The 14065-nt window shown below is 40.1% G+C and overlaps 1 protein-coding gene across 1 annotated transcript in view; it reads right to left on the reverse strand.

The window, feature by feature from the left end:
* Nucleotides 1-2801: 2801 nt before the first annotated feature.
* The window catches only part of LOC138715824 (uncharacterized), a 36299-nt gene continuing 25035 nt past the window's right edge, over nt 2802-14065 (reverse strand). Inside the window, exons 5-8 of the mRNA XM_069848924.1 lie at nt 11342-11433; nt 7059-7310; nt 4296-4541; nt 2802-3216 (exon numbers count right to left, since the gene is read on the reverse strand). Of these exons, the coding sequence (XP_069705025.1) occupies nt 3022-3216; nt 4296-4541; nt 7059-7310; nt 11342-11433 (785 nt within the window). The 3' untranslated portion in view covers nt 2802-3021. The remainder of the gene's footprint in view (nt 3217-4295; nt 4542-7058; nt 7311-11341; nt 11434-14065) is intronic.

The following is a 14065-nucleotide window of genomic DNA, read 5'->3' on the forward strand; positions in this document are numbered from 1 at the left end:
CACTGCGTTTTCCCGTTATTCATAACAACAAAGTACTCTTGTTCCCATGGTCCTTTGAAATTAAATCGATAACTACAATTCCACTACTTCACACACTACTGATATGGTAGGAGGTTCAACCTTTACCTACTGTACGTACACGCAGAATACTTGTGGACGGGGAAATGAAGGAGTGGTGTAAGGAATGCCCATGTGGGAACATTATGCCCATCACTGCCATACTTGATTCCTACACTCCCTGCAACGTCTTGCAGGTCATAATGTCAATGGAAAAAATGTCCGAAAATAAAATTGTCCAGGAATAAAATATCAATGTAAATGGTTCAATACAAACTGTCCAAAAGTAAATGACCAATGTAATTAATGTCCAATAATGTACCTTGAAATTAATTTATTGTATATTCATAATTACATAGTTCTAATCTTGAGGTTAAATATAAAAATTGAAATTTATACTTTGAAGAGTTGGAAAAATTCAAATATCTTGGAGCAGCAGTAACAAATATAAACGACACTCGGGACGAAATTAAACGCAGAATAAATATGGGAAATGCCTGTTATTATTCGGTTGAGAAGCTTTTATCATCCAGTGTGCTCTCAAAAAAAGGTCGAAAGTTACAATTTATAAAACAGTTATATTACCGGTTGTTCTGTATGGTTGTGAAACTTGGACTCTCACTCTGAGAGAGGAACAGAAGTTAAGGTTGCTTGAGAAGAATTACTGTGTTATAAATTTTAGCATAGTAAACAGATGCATAAACTGTCTTAAACCTTCCATCTGTGAAGTAATGTCCCGATCCACTCAAATGTTCACTGTTACGGTTCGTGGAGAATATTATAAATCTGTCCAGATCTTCTCTACCGGAGTCAAACAGGATAAATTGTTCACCTCTCAATGTCTCATCAAATGGGTGATTTATTTCGAGATCTTGCATATTTCTAACATTCGGGGATCTACGTCGATTTTGTTGTTTGTTAACAGTTCTTCGTAGGTTGTTTCTGTCTGAAAGAGCGGTTAAAATCTTTTCGTTTTGCACATTTTCCAGAACGGAACGGACAATTCGAGAGAGCATTTCATTAGGACGTCCTTTCGGAGTAGACCAAAATACATTTTTGAAACTTTTCTAACTTAAATGTCAACAACACTAGCTTCATGGAGATGCTTACTTGTGCCATCTTTTCTAAGATTCTATTATTTAAATAAAAATTGTGACATATGTAGAATTACAGCAGGTCCAGAAGCGCTTGTCCTTCCTGTTAGCCGAACGTAAATGGTACACGAAAGAGTCATAACCAAAATTGGTTTATTCTTCTGTGAATCAACTAAGTATGCCATACGTTTACTTGTAAATTTCAATTGAATTTAGAGACGACCAATTCCTCGTAGCACTCCTAACAATCACTTACTTACTTACTGGCTTTTAAGGAACCCGGAAGTTCATTGTCGCCCTCACATAAGCCCGTCATCGGTCCCTATCCTTAGCAAGATTAATCCAGTCTCTACCATCATATCCCACCTCCCCCAAATCCATTTTAATATTATCCTCCCATCTACGTCTCGGCCTCCCCAAAGGACTTTTCCCCTCTGGCCTCCCAACTAACACTCTATATCCATTTCTGGATTCGCCCATACGTGCTACATGCCCTGCCCATCTCAAACGTCTGGATTTAATGTTCCTAATTATGTCAGGTGAAGAATACAATGCGTGCAGTTCTGTGTTGTGTAACTTTCTCCATTCTGCTGTAACTCCATCCCTTTTAGCCCCAAATATTTTCCTAAGAACCTTATTCTCAAAAACCCTCAATCTCTGTTCGTCTGTCAAAGTGAGAGTCCAAGTTTCACAGCCGTACAGAACAACCGGTAATATAACTGTTTTATAAATTCTAACTTTCAGATTTTTTGACAGCAGACTAGATGACAAAAGCTTCTCAACCGAATAATAACAGGCATTTCCCATATTTATTCTGCGTCTAATTTCCTTCCGAGTGTCATCCTAACAATCACTACAATTAACAATTCATAATTTTGACTTTGGATTTTTTAGTTTGGACTATTTATCTACGAAATTTTCGACTTTGGATTATCTAGGTATGGACTTTTTTACTTTGGACGTCTTTTCAAATGGACAAAATTTCCATTGGACTTGAAAAAACTTTGGACCTTTTTTCCTCGTTGACATTTTTCCATAGACATTGTAACTCTGAATCCCTGCAATGAATTTCAGTGCAGAAACTGTGTATGCAACAGAGAATGTTAAAGAGTTCGGGGTTGGCACAAGATTACAAGCCACCGGCGTAGCTCAGTCGGCTAAGGTGTGTGTCTGCTTACGAGGAGCGTCCATAAAGTAACTTTCCCACTCCTCCCACAGCCAGCAAACCATATGTTGCGCGAAGCGACTGTGTGTACGTGATAGAGTAATGTCCTGGCATGGCGCATGCGCTAGCGGAACTTCCCGAGTGCTCTCAGTAGCTTCGTTGCATTGGTTGAAGATGGACGTTCCTATTCCAGCTCCCACCGTGTGAAGTGCGGTCAGTTATAAAGTTTTTGAATGCACAGGGCATAGCGCCGATTGAAATTGATCGTCAGCTGTGCCAGGTCTATGGGCAAGCAGATGGTGGGTTGCTGCTGTAGACGATTTTCAGCAGGACGCCAAAATGTGCATGACGAGGAGCGCAGTGGGAGGCCAACCATAATCACAGACGACAGTCGCTTCGTGCAACATATGGTTTGCTAGCTGTGGGGCGAGTGGGAAAGTTACTTTATGGATGCGCCTCGTTTCAGGAGTTTCAATCGAGCGCAGGTTCGATTTCCACTTGGGCTGATTACCTGGTTGGATTTTTTTCTGAAATATCTCCAAATACCGTCTCCAATCCATAACCAATTCCATCACGGCTAAATAACCTAGTAGTTCATACAGCATCGTTAAATAATTAATTAAAAAAGGAAGATTAGAAAACAGACTGACGACACACGGACAATTTAATGACAGACAAACAGTGTATAATTTGGACAAAACAGCTTCACATGTGGAAGGAGCGCAGCTCTACCTCGTGGCCGGGGTCGGGGTACACGGCACAGGCGGGCAAGGAGCGACCGTGCGGCGTCAGCGCGTACAGCGTCAGCACGACCTTGCTGTGCAGGTCCAGACATTCCAGCAACGCCTTGTCACGTGACGCACAGGATACGATCTCCGCGAGCACTCCGTTCACGTAGATCTGCGGAGAGCAAACGCTTGAGGCAGTGCACGGACTAGCATTCCGCACGTACTTCGCATCCTACAAGGAGCAATCAATAAATTCCCGGACTGCTCTGAATGTAGGCAACACGCAGTACATACGAAAGGGAGAAGTTATCTACAACCAGGGAAACGACTGGATTATACTGGGTGTTCAGTTCAAAGTGTGTCATTGCTCGCTGTAAGCCGTCATGTGGCTAGTCGATGAGCCTAGAGAATTCAATATTCCTACACTTCCTACACTTCCGCAAGCAGATGTTCTTCTTATGTCCCAGAGAAGTTGCCTGGCAAGTACGGCGTTCATTCAGAAGAGTACTTACCGATACGTACGGTAACGCCGGTAGTGGCAGGAATGTGAACTGTTTCGAAACATGTACTGAGGTGAGTTTTTTCTTTCTGTCGGGATATGGGGAGAGGGTTAAGACGATTACTTACGTATTTGTTGATATTAACTTGGACGGTCAACATGGACACGGAACATTTGATTTGTGTTGTGGAATGTTGCCGTACGCAACCGATGATAACAAATACCCTGCGTACAATTTGGCCGCGCGAAACACAGTTCAAAGAGGTTATGGTAGCACACAGACCGTACAGACCGCCATCTGTTGCTACGACGTTCAAGTTATACCGTACACGTTCTCAAGTTCAGATTGAACGCCTTGATTAATAGGCAACTTCTCTGATACAAAAGCTGAAACTCGCTTCAAATCGCTGACTCACAACAGTGACGTCATGACACACTTTGAAATGAACACCCAGTATAGGAAATGCATCACTTGAAAGGCAGACAAGAAGACCACCCATAAGGCGTAAATGGAGAGATTCAAGGAAATATCGTAATAGGTCCTTGACATGTTTGCACAAAATTATGTGCAGACGTTTTTGATAGACTGACTGAACAGGAATGGAAGCAATGATCTTCAGTGACACGTGCATGTATGTTTAACAGAACAATAAATACAAGTGCAGTTCGGAAATATATTGATTGTACCTTATATAATGCGTATACATGCTGCGCAGTCCATCTGAAGGTACACGATGCGAGGAGGCACTCACCTCGTAACCCGAGATGTTCTCCTGCGGCACATCCCATCGCACCAGCAGGCTGTCGGGTCCAACCCGGCGCATCACCTGCAGGCCCGAAGGTGAGGGCACTGCAACATCCACCTTCTCCTCGGGAGGTGGGGCGGGCGGTGATGTCACTCTTCGGGGAAGTGGGTCACTCGCTTCGTATGTTCTGCGGCGCCATTCCTCGCACTCCTTGGCGGCCGGATCTGGGTGAGGGGGCATAGCGCGTCCCTTCTGCAGAACAAGACACTTCCTGCACTTCGAGGAGAACCTCCCTCGCTACTGTAAGGAGCAGCTCCCCTGTTACAAAGCCCGTCACCTCGAGAAGAACATCCCTGATCAGCTGTAGCGCTCAGTTCCACTGTTACATAGCCCGTCACCTCGAGAAGAACATCCCTGATCAGCTGTAGCGCTCAGTTCTCCTGTTACATAGCCCGTCACCTCGAGAAGAACATCCCTGATCAGCTGTAGCGCACAGTTTCCCTGATACATAGCCCGTCACCTCGAGAAGAACATCCCTGATCAGCTGTAGCGCTCAGTTCCCCTGTTACATAGCACGTCACCTCGAGAAGAACATCCCTGATCAGCTGTAGCGCGCCGTTTCCCTGATACATAGCCCGTCACCTCGAGAAGAACATCCCTGATCAGCTGTAGCGCTCAGTTCCCCTGTTACATAGCACGTCACCTCGAGAAGAACATCCCTGATCAGCTGTAGCGCGCCGTTTCCCTGATACATAGCCCGTCACCTCGAGAAGAACATCCCTGATCAGCTGTAGCATTCAGTACCTCTGTTACATAGCCCGTCACCTCGAGAAGAACATCCCTGATCAGCTGTAGCGCCCAGTTCCACTGTTACATAGCCCGTCACCTCGAGAAGAACATCCCTGATCAGCTGTAGCGCTCAGTTCCCCTGCTACATACCCCGTCACCTCGAGAAAAACATCCATGATCAGCTGTAGCGCTCGGTTCCCCTGTTACATAGCCCGTCACCTCGAGAAGAACATCCCTGATCAACTGTAGCGCTCAGTTCCCCTGTTACATAGTCCGTCACCTCGAGACGAACATCCTTGATCAGCTGTAGCGCTCAGTTCCCCTGTTACATAGCCCGTCACCTCGAGAAGAACATCCCTGATCAGCTGTAGCGCTCAGTTCCACTGTTACATAGCCCGTCACCTCGAGAAGAACATCCCTGATCAGCTGTAGCGCTCAGTTCCCCTGTTACATAGCCCGTCACCTCGAGAAGAACATCCCTGATCAGCTGTAGCGCACAGTTTCCCTGATACATAGCCCGTCACCTCGAGAAGAACATCCCTGATCAGCTGTAGCGCTCAGTTCCCCTGTTACATAGCCCGTCACCTCGAGAAGAACATCCCTGATCAGCTGTAGCGTGCAGTTTCCCTGATATATACCCCGTCACCTCGAGAAAAACATCCATGATCAGCTGTAGCGCTCGGTTCCCCTGTTACATAGCCCGTCACCTCGAGAAGAACATCCCTGATCAACTGTAGCGCTCAGTTCCCCTGTTACATAGCCCGTCACCTCGAGAAGAACATCCCTGATCAGCTGTAGCGCTCAGTTCCCCTGTTACATAGCCCGTCACCTCGAGAAGAACATCCCTGATCAGCTGTAGCGCTCAGTTCCCCTGTTACATAGCCCGTCACCTCGAGAAGAACATCCCTGATCAGCTGTAGCGCACAGTTTCCCTGATACATAGCCCGTCACCTCGAGAAGAACATCCCTGATCAGCTGTAGCGCTCAGTTCCCCTGTTACATAGCCCGTCACCTCGAGAAGAACATCCCTGATCGGCTGTAGCGCGCCGTTTCCCTGATACATAGCCCGTCACCTCGAGAAGAACATCCCTGATCAGCTGTAGCGCTCAGTTCCCCTGTTACATAGCCCGTCACCTCGAGAAGAACATCCCTGATCAGCTGTAGCACTCAGTTCCTCTGTTACATAGCCCGTCACCTCGAGAAGAACATCCCTGATCAGCTGTAGCGCTCGGTTCCCCTGTTACATAGCCAGGCACCTCGAGAAGAACATCCCTGAACAGCTGTAGCGCTTAGTTCCCCTGTTACATAGCCCGTCACCTCGAGAAGAACATCCCTGATCAGCTGTAGCGCTCAGTTCCCCTGTTACATAGCCCGTCACCTCGAGAAGAACATCCCTGATCAGCTGTAGCACTCAGTTCCTCTGTTACATAGCCCGTCACCTCGAGAAGAACATCTCTGATCAGCTGTAGCGCACAGTTTCCCTGTTACATAGCCCGTCACCTCGAGAAGAACATCCCTGATCAGCTGTAGCACTCAGTTCCTCTGTTACATAGCCCGTCACCTCGAGAAGAACATCCCTGATCAGCTGTAGCGCACAGTTTCCCTGTTACATAGCCCGTCACCTCGAGAAGAACATCCCTGATCAGCTTTAGCGCTCAGTTCCCCTGTTACATAGCCCGTCACCTCGAGAAGATCATCCCCGACCAGCTGTGGCGCGCTCTTTCCCTGATACAGAGCTCGGAACCTCGAGAAGAACATCCCTGACTAGCTGTAGTGCGCAGTTTCCCTGATACATAGCCCGGCCCTTCTAGAAGAACATCCTTGACCACCTACAGCGCGAAGTTTTTGCCTGATACATAGCTCGGCACCTCGAGAACAACATCCCTGACTAGCTGTAGCGCGCTGTTTCTCTGATATATAGCCCGGCAAATCGAGGAGAACATCCTTTACCACGTATAGCGTAGTTTCCCTGATACTCACATAGCCCGGCGGTCTGTTCAGATACTCGCAGAGCTGCTCGCGGTTGAAGTCTCGCGGAGGTGACGCCTCGACATTCTCCTCGGCGACGTTCTTGAGCAGATGGTCGTACACGCCGCTGGGGCAACGCATGCGCAGATCGTCGGCCAACGCCGTGATGATGACGTCCTTCATTCGGCACTTGCTCTTCAGCACTTCCAGCGCCGCCTGCAGCTCGCTCTCTGTGAAGCCCTCGTACGCCGCCATACCGTGGCTCTGTGAACAGCGCGCGTGGTCATTACAGCAGCAGTCCGCAAATGCAGTACATTTAGAACTCGTAGAACGCAACTTCTCAACCCCACCCTCTAATTCATCAGACTTTATTATCTATTCTTCGTCACCGTACCTCATTCTATTCATTCTCTTTCACCGTGTCAGTTTGTCTCCTATGGAACTCCTTACCTCGTTATGTCAAGGATTCTCGAACAGTTAATCAATTTAAATTAAGAATTAAAAGTATATATTTTTACATGGAATTAATTTGTGTTAGCCGAATTTAATAGGTTATTCCATGTATTTGTATAAATTGTCATTCAGGCCTATTATAAAGTGGCAATAGAATATAAATTATAAATAATTATGTATCATGTTTCGTCAATATTTCATTATACAGTATGTAAGCTTCTTAACGTGGATGATAACGCTTTTATATATTTATGCTCGACCATGCCGAAATGTAGTAATTATACACCTGGTAGCAGCCCTTTAATGCATGTCATTAAAGTACACCTACTCATTAAAGTATCTACAGGTCTTCAGTCAATCACAAGTCAGCTTTGTACCGTTATATCGATTATTCTCGGATATGCAATCGACAGACAATTAGCGAAAAGTCACGGAGGCTGGAAATCCAATACTGTCGCAGAAGGTTATGTTCTGTTACTATAATAATTAGTGTTAATTGTAAATAATATTCAAATAAATTCAATTTGTCATCTCGTTTTTCAATTCTAAATTTCCAGGTTATATCAGAGTAATGTTCATTCTTATTCTGTGCCAACGTCAATGACATTCGGCCTCCGAAAAAATCAATACTTTCGTGTCTGCGCACATCTCACAATTCAGGTCAGTTCGCACATAACCATAAAAAGACCTAATTTTCAATACTTTCAAGTTAGAAATATGGTCGAGCATAAAAAGTCGTATGAAACTTGCCTATAATGGTAATAAAGACGCCCGTATGAAAATTATGAAACTCGCTTGCGCTCGTTTCATAAACAATCATACTTGCGTCTTAATTACTACCATTATAGGCTCGTTGCATAATGTACTAAAATATTACTACTTTTTATTGTTTCAATGTATACTCTATTTCACTTCTGGTAGAGTGGAAGAGAAAGTCTCATGGCCTTAACTCTATCAGAATAAACAAATAAATGAATGAATGAATAAATAAATAAATGAATCAATCAATAAATGAATAAATAAATGCATGAATAAATAAATAAATGAGTAAATAAATAAATAAATAAATAAATAAATAAATAAATAAATAAATAAATAAATAAATAAATAAATAAATAAATAATTAAGTAAGTAAAGTAAGTAAGTAAAGTAAGTAAGTAAGTAAGTAAATAAATAAATAAATAAATAAATAAACGCATAAATAAGTACATAAATAAATGCATAAATGAATGAATGAATAAATAAATACATGCAGAAATAAATAAACATTCATAAATAAATGAAACAAATAAAAATAATTTTTTGGGTTACTTTACGACGCTGTATCGACATCTCTGATTATTTAGCGTCTGAATGAAATGAAGGTGATAATGCCGGTGAAATGAGTCCGGGGTCCAGCACCGAAAGTTACCCAACATTTGCTAGTATTTGGTTGAGGGAAAACCCCGGAAAAAACTCAACCAGGTAATTTGCCCCGAACGGGATTCAAACCCGGGCCAAATAAAATATATTAAATAAATAAGATATGGCATACATTCTTCATTTTTTCAGCCACTAAGGATGCACACAAAATCTTATCTGTTTTTTAATATTATCAAGTTGTATGAGAGCCAGGGCATTCTCATCGTCTGAAGAAGACATTACGAAACCTGTGCGACGCGCAAGTGTCACAAGGGTTTTTGACTCTACAGTATGCTTTGCTCACGTCATGTCAGCGTCGTCACGACCACCAAGGCCACCCGATATGACTGTATGTGACTTTTTCCTATGGGGGTAACTAAAGGACCGTGTGTTTGTACCGCCTTTGCCACGTGATTTAGAGGAACTAAAATTCGAGAAGCTGCCGCCACGGTCACAGAGGATATGATGAAAAGGGTATGGGAAGAGATTGACATCTGCCGAGTCACTCGTGGTTTACACATTGAATCTCTGTAAGGTGTAAACAGAACTTTGAGAGTTTGACTTTAACTGAAGTGTGTTTGAAAGTGCTATCATTAGTAGTTTTTGTGTAATAAAATATTGAAAGTGTTACCGGACTTTTGATATGCCCTGTATTCCTGCTTTCCGTAATTAGATAAGAGAGAGATGAGACAGAGAAGACGATCTGAATCAAGTCTTTATTGCACGCCAATTACTTTATGTTTGTACACCAGGTTAGCCGAATGTATACGATTTATGAACAACCGGTCTTCTCGAGATCTTTCTTCTCTATACTGTTTCATTCTTTACATCTCGCAGCATCTACCATCGGAGCAAAGTATTCGAATACTTTTTCACGATATAGCCATCTCGAGAGCTTAAAAGAATCGAATAATCCGTACTCGTATTTTTTATTCGAATACTCCCATCACTAGTTACAAATATTTACTATCTATAGTAATAATAAATCTGTAACCGAAATTTTTCTGGTAATTTTCGATTTTCCAAAAATAATTGGTCCTAACATATATAATTAACCACCCTGAAACCAAAAATCGCTTTTTTTAAATTTTTGTTTGCATGTCTGTCTGTCTGTATGTTTGTTACCTTTTCACGTGATAATGGCTGAACGGATTTCGATGAAAATTGGAATATAAATTAAGTTCGTTGTAACTTAGATTTTAGGCTATATGGAATTCAAAATACATTATTTAAAACTGGGGTTATAAGGGGGCCTGAATTAAATAAATCGAAATATCTCGCTTATTATTGATTTTTGTGAAAAATGTTACATAACACAAGTTTCTTTAAACATAATTTGCGATAAGTTTTATTCCTTGAAAAAGTTTGATAGGACTGATATTTAATGAGATAAATGAGTTTTAAAATTAAAATAACTGCCATCTAAGGCCGTGTAATGAATTAAAAAACCAATGACTTCGTCTATAAGGGGCCTTGGACAGCAACAATCGAAAGCTATTAAACATAGCCTACAGAGAATGTTTCTGTGTTTGTATGAAGTAATATCGGAAGCTAAATTAACCGATTTGTATAATTAATTATTATTTCACCATTGGAAAGTGTAGTTTCTCTAGATGGACATAATGCTACAATGTTATTACAGTAACTTCTGATATAATATAATATAATATAATATAATATAATATAATATAATATAATATAATATAATATAATATAATATAATATAATATAATATAATATAATATAATATAATATAATATATGTAATGTAATATTATATAATATAATTTAAGTTATTTGAAGGGTTCACAAGCATAGTGGACCAAGCGCCATTTACTGAATACGTAGAAAACAAGGGTTAAAATTAAGTTATTACCATAATTCAATGGAAACCTATAACAAGTAAAATAAATGATATCAATCTTCATTAAACTATGGTTGCATGTAATAAAAATTAAGAAACAGGTTAAAGGAATTGTCATTGCACCAAATGAGTGTCTCTGGACCAAAATGATCGCATTTTAATTATTTGGATGCAATTTAAATTAAGTAACATATTAAAAGATTTATCCTTCTATCAAACACGAATGTTTCCTGGATCAAACGTCCTATTTTAATTATGTAATTACTTTATATTTATTTCTAACGGGTGCAGCGGAGCGCACGGGTACGGCTAGTTATTTTAATAAGCGACCATACTCATTCAAAGCCACATAACCTCTCGCAGGTTCGAACTCCTGACCCACGTGTTGGACGATCGTCTCACGTGCCTAGTCTCGACTGAGCAAATCCAGATGACAACCACTTGCAACTCAGGCTGATAGAATATCAATATTTACTTGATGGGAATCTAATGGAAGAGAATGTTTCCGTAAGGTAGAAACGGGAGAAAGTGCGTTTCGGGTAACTCGATTTCTTTTATCAGACGATGCGTTTGCTCACCTTCAACTTTTTTTCCTCCTCGAGATTGCGAACCTTCTGCTCCAGCTGTTCCTTGTCGCGCTGCAGGGCCGCCACCTTCTGCAGCAATTCAGCTGAGGGCATAAGTGAGTGTCAATCATTGAACTCTAATATATACTGGAGTTCGCACTCGCAGTGAAAAAGTGTGCCCTGGCCGCTCGGTTAGTTCCTCCTGGTGCTGATGGCATGATGTGCTAGGTATATCGCGAAATGTCAAATAAAGTGAAAGAATGAACGCGTATTTGTAAATTATAAATTAGCCAATATATTTATTCAACAAAATATAAATTCAGCACTTGAAATTAAAACATCATAAACATTATTACACAATATAGACACTTGAAACTAATTCATGATATCTGATTTACCAATTCATGTTCACTGAAATCGAACAAATTTGCTTAAAGTAAGTTACACTGAAAGAGAACATCTACAGTATATTATATATAATTTGAACTGGTAATGGAAATTACGGGAAAATGCCTGAACGGATTTTAATGAATGACCCTTCATTTTGAAACTTGGCATCCAAGGATTTTCAGAAAAATAGTAACTTTCAGTGAAGCGTTAGTTTTCCTACATAATTTTCCTATTTTCCAAAATCCATCTTTCGTCAGTTTTGAGAACTAAGTAATTGCATTTCACTATAAAACAAAACACACGCTACAATAAAGAATATTATATTACACGAAGGCCATGACTTGCAGGATTGCTGACATGTTTAGAGCTCACATTCAATTGGTTATTAAAAACTTCAAGAATTACTAAAACTAATTTACAGGTCTGATTCTGCGGTGTGTAATTTTCTGAGTACAGCTGTGTATTGGATATTGAAATCTACAAAACTTGAGGTTGATGACATTATTACCACTAGAAATGAAATATTATTATAGTTAATGCCATAATGTGACTATTTTTCATTAATGCTATATTGATGATATGAAAGCGAAACGTTTTGGGGTTATATAAGTAGATGTAGAGAATATCTTAAATTACATCTTCATTTCTATAATTAAATGAGTGGCGGCTATTTGGTATATATATATATATATATATATATATATATATATATATATATATATATATATATATAACTACAAAATTTACATAAGATAATATTGTTATTAAAAATCAAATATTTTTATAGTTATTAATCAAGCGGGGTTGGGTTTTTTCATATATATAATGGCGGTGTGGTGTAGATATTTACATGCGTCATTCTCTTCAGTATTGGGCTCGAGAGAGCGCCAAAATTACAGTTCCTAAGGAAAGATAAAAAGGTATTACTTACTGATAAAATAAGAGGCCTACAACATTTTGTAGTTTCCCATCATTTGAGCAAGATCTCTTAGCAGGATAAAATGATTTTATCCTCCATTTCAAACTCTCCATGCAGCAGCTATACCAAGATGCTATGTCTATTGTTCGAAAGCATAGCAAACATGACTTATTTTTAACTTTCACCTACAATCTAGAATGAACTGAAATAGCTATTTCTTCACTCCCACATGAAAAACCCACTGATCGTCCTGACATTGTTACTTGCGTTTTCGCGTTGAAACTCAAAAACTGAAGGTGGATAGGTTCAAGAAAAAGTATTTGGCATAAAAAAAACATTCAGAGGGAGTATGTTTCATTATTATGGAAGCAAATAACTTTCAAAATGTCTGGTATTCTTCATTGAAAATAAATCTGAAAAATTTTTATTTGAACGTCTAATGAACTTAGTTTGCAGCACTTGCTGCACAAGCCAGTAGTACAGGGACATCACTTTATTTTTACCAACATTTTTAACATTAACCTGGCTATACTCGGAAACACTGTTGCCCCCTTCCATTACAGGAGTTTGATGTCACTAGTGCAATATGTAAACAAATCATTTTACTGGCTATAGGAGGGGAGAAAAGTAGTGTATCCATTTATGTTGTAGGGAAATACGATATTACGATTTTCAGTTTGATCATCACTTTTACGGAATTTATCAAAATACAGTAGAGTAGTAACATTTTTTTTCAAAAACTTAAATTTTCAGGCGGCTATGTTCGTTATGTAATGTCTACTTTATTTAGCATATTAATTATTGGTGTTAACATACAATATAGAGAGTGCATTTAAATTGAGGGGCTCATAAGTAAAGGGCTGTAAGTGCACATAAGTTACTTTTGAGAAAATGGGGTTTAAATATTTAAGCTTTCGTAAAATCGGTGAAATTTTTATTTAAATTTTAATGTGTGATGCGATTAAAATATCCCTTTGCCACTAAAATTTTAGATACTTTTTCTTACACTGGATGCACTTAACTCATGTTATTACAAATGTCACTAGCATTCCTTTGCTTCTAACCACCTCAATTCAAAAAAAGCTAATCTGTATTTTTAAACAAGTTGCTGAAAATGGTTGCCGTTCATTACAATGCAGGCTTCAATTCAGTGCGCATATTATTAAAAACATTTTGAAGCATATTCTCTGAAATTGAATTTATTGTTTCTTGAATATAATATTTTAGTACGATATTATTAATATAGGTTCTTTCTTCTATAGAAAACGCAACCATATTTCTGAAACACACTATACACTGCAGTGTTTACTTCACTACTTCGAATGCAACAGCGGCCGTAAGTTTGTGTGTCTGACGGGAGCAAGGACATTAGTGAAGGGGTGGGAGTGAAGTACATTCAGAAATGCAGGTACAATAAAAATGCGAGT

Source organism: Periplaneta americana, chromosome 15 (assembly GCF_040183065.1).
Source record: "Periplaneta americana isolate PAMFEO1 chromosome 15, P.americana_PAMFEO1_priV1, whole genome shotgun sequence".
NCBI lineage: Eukaryota > Metazoa > Arthropoda > Insecta > Blattodea > Blattidae > Periplaneta > Periplaneta americana.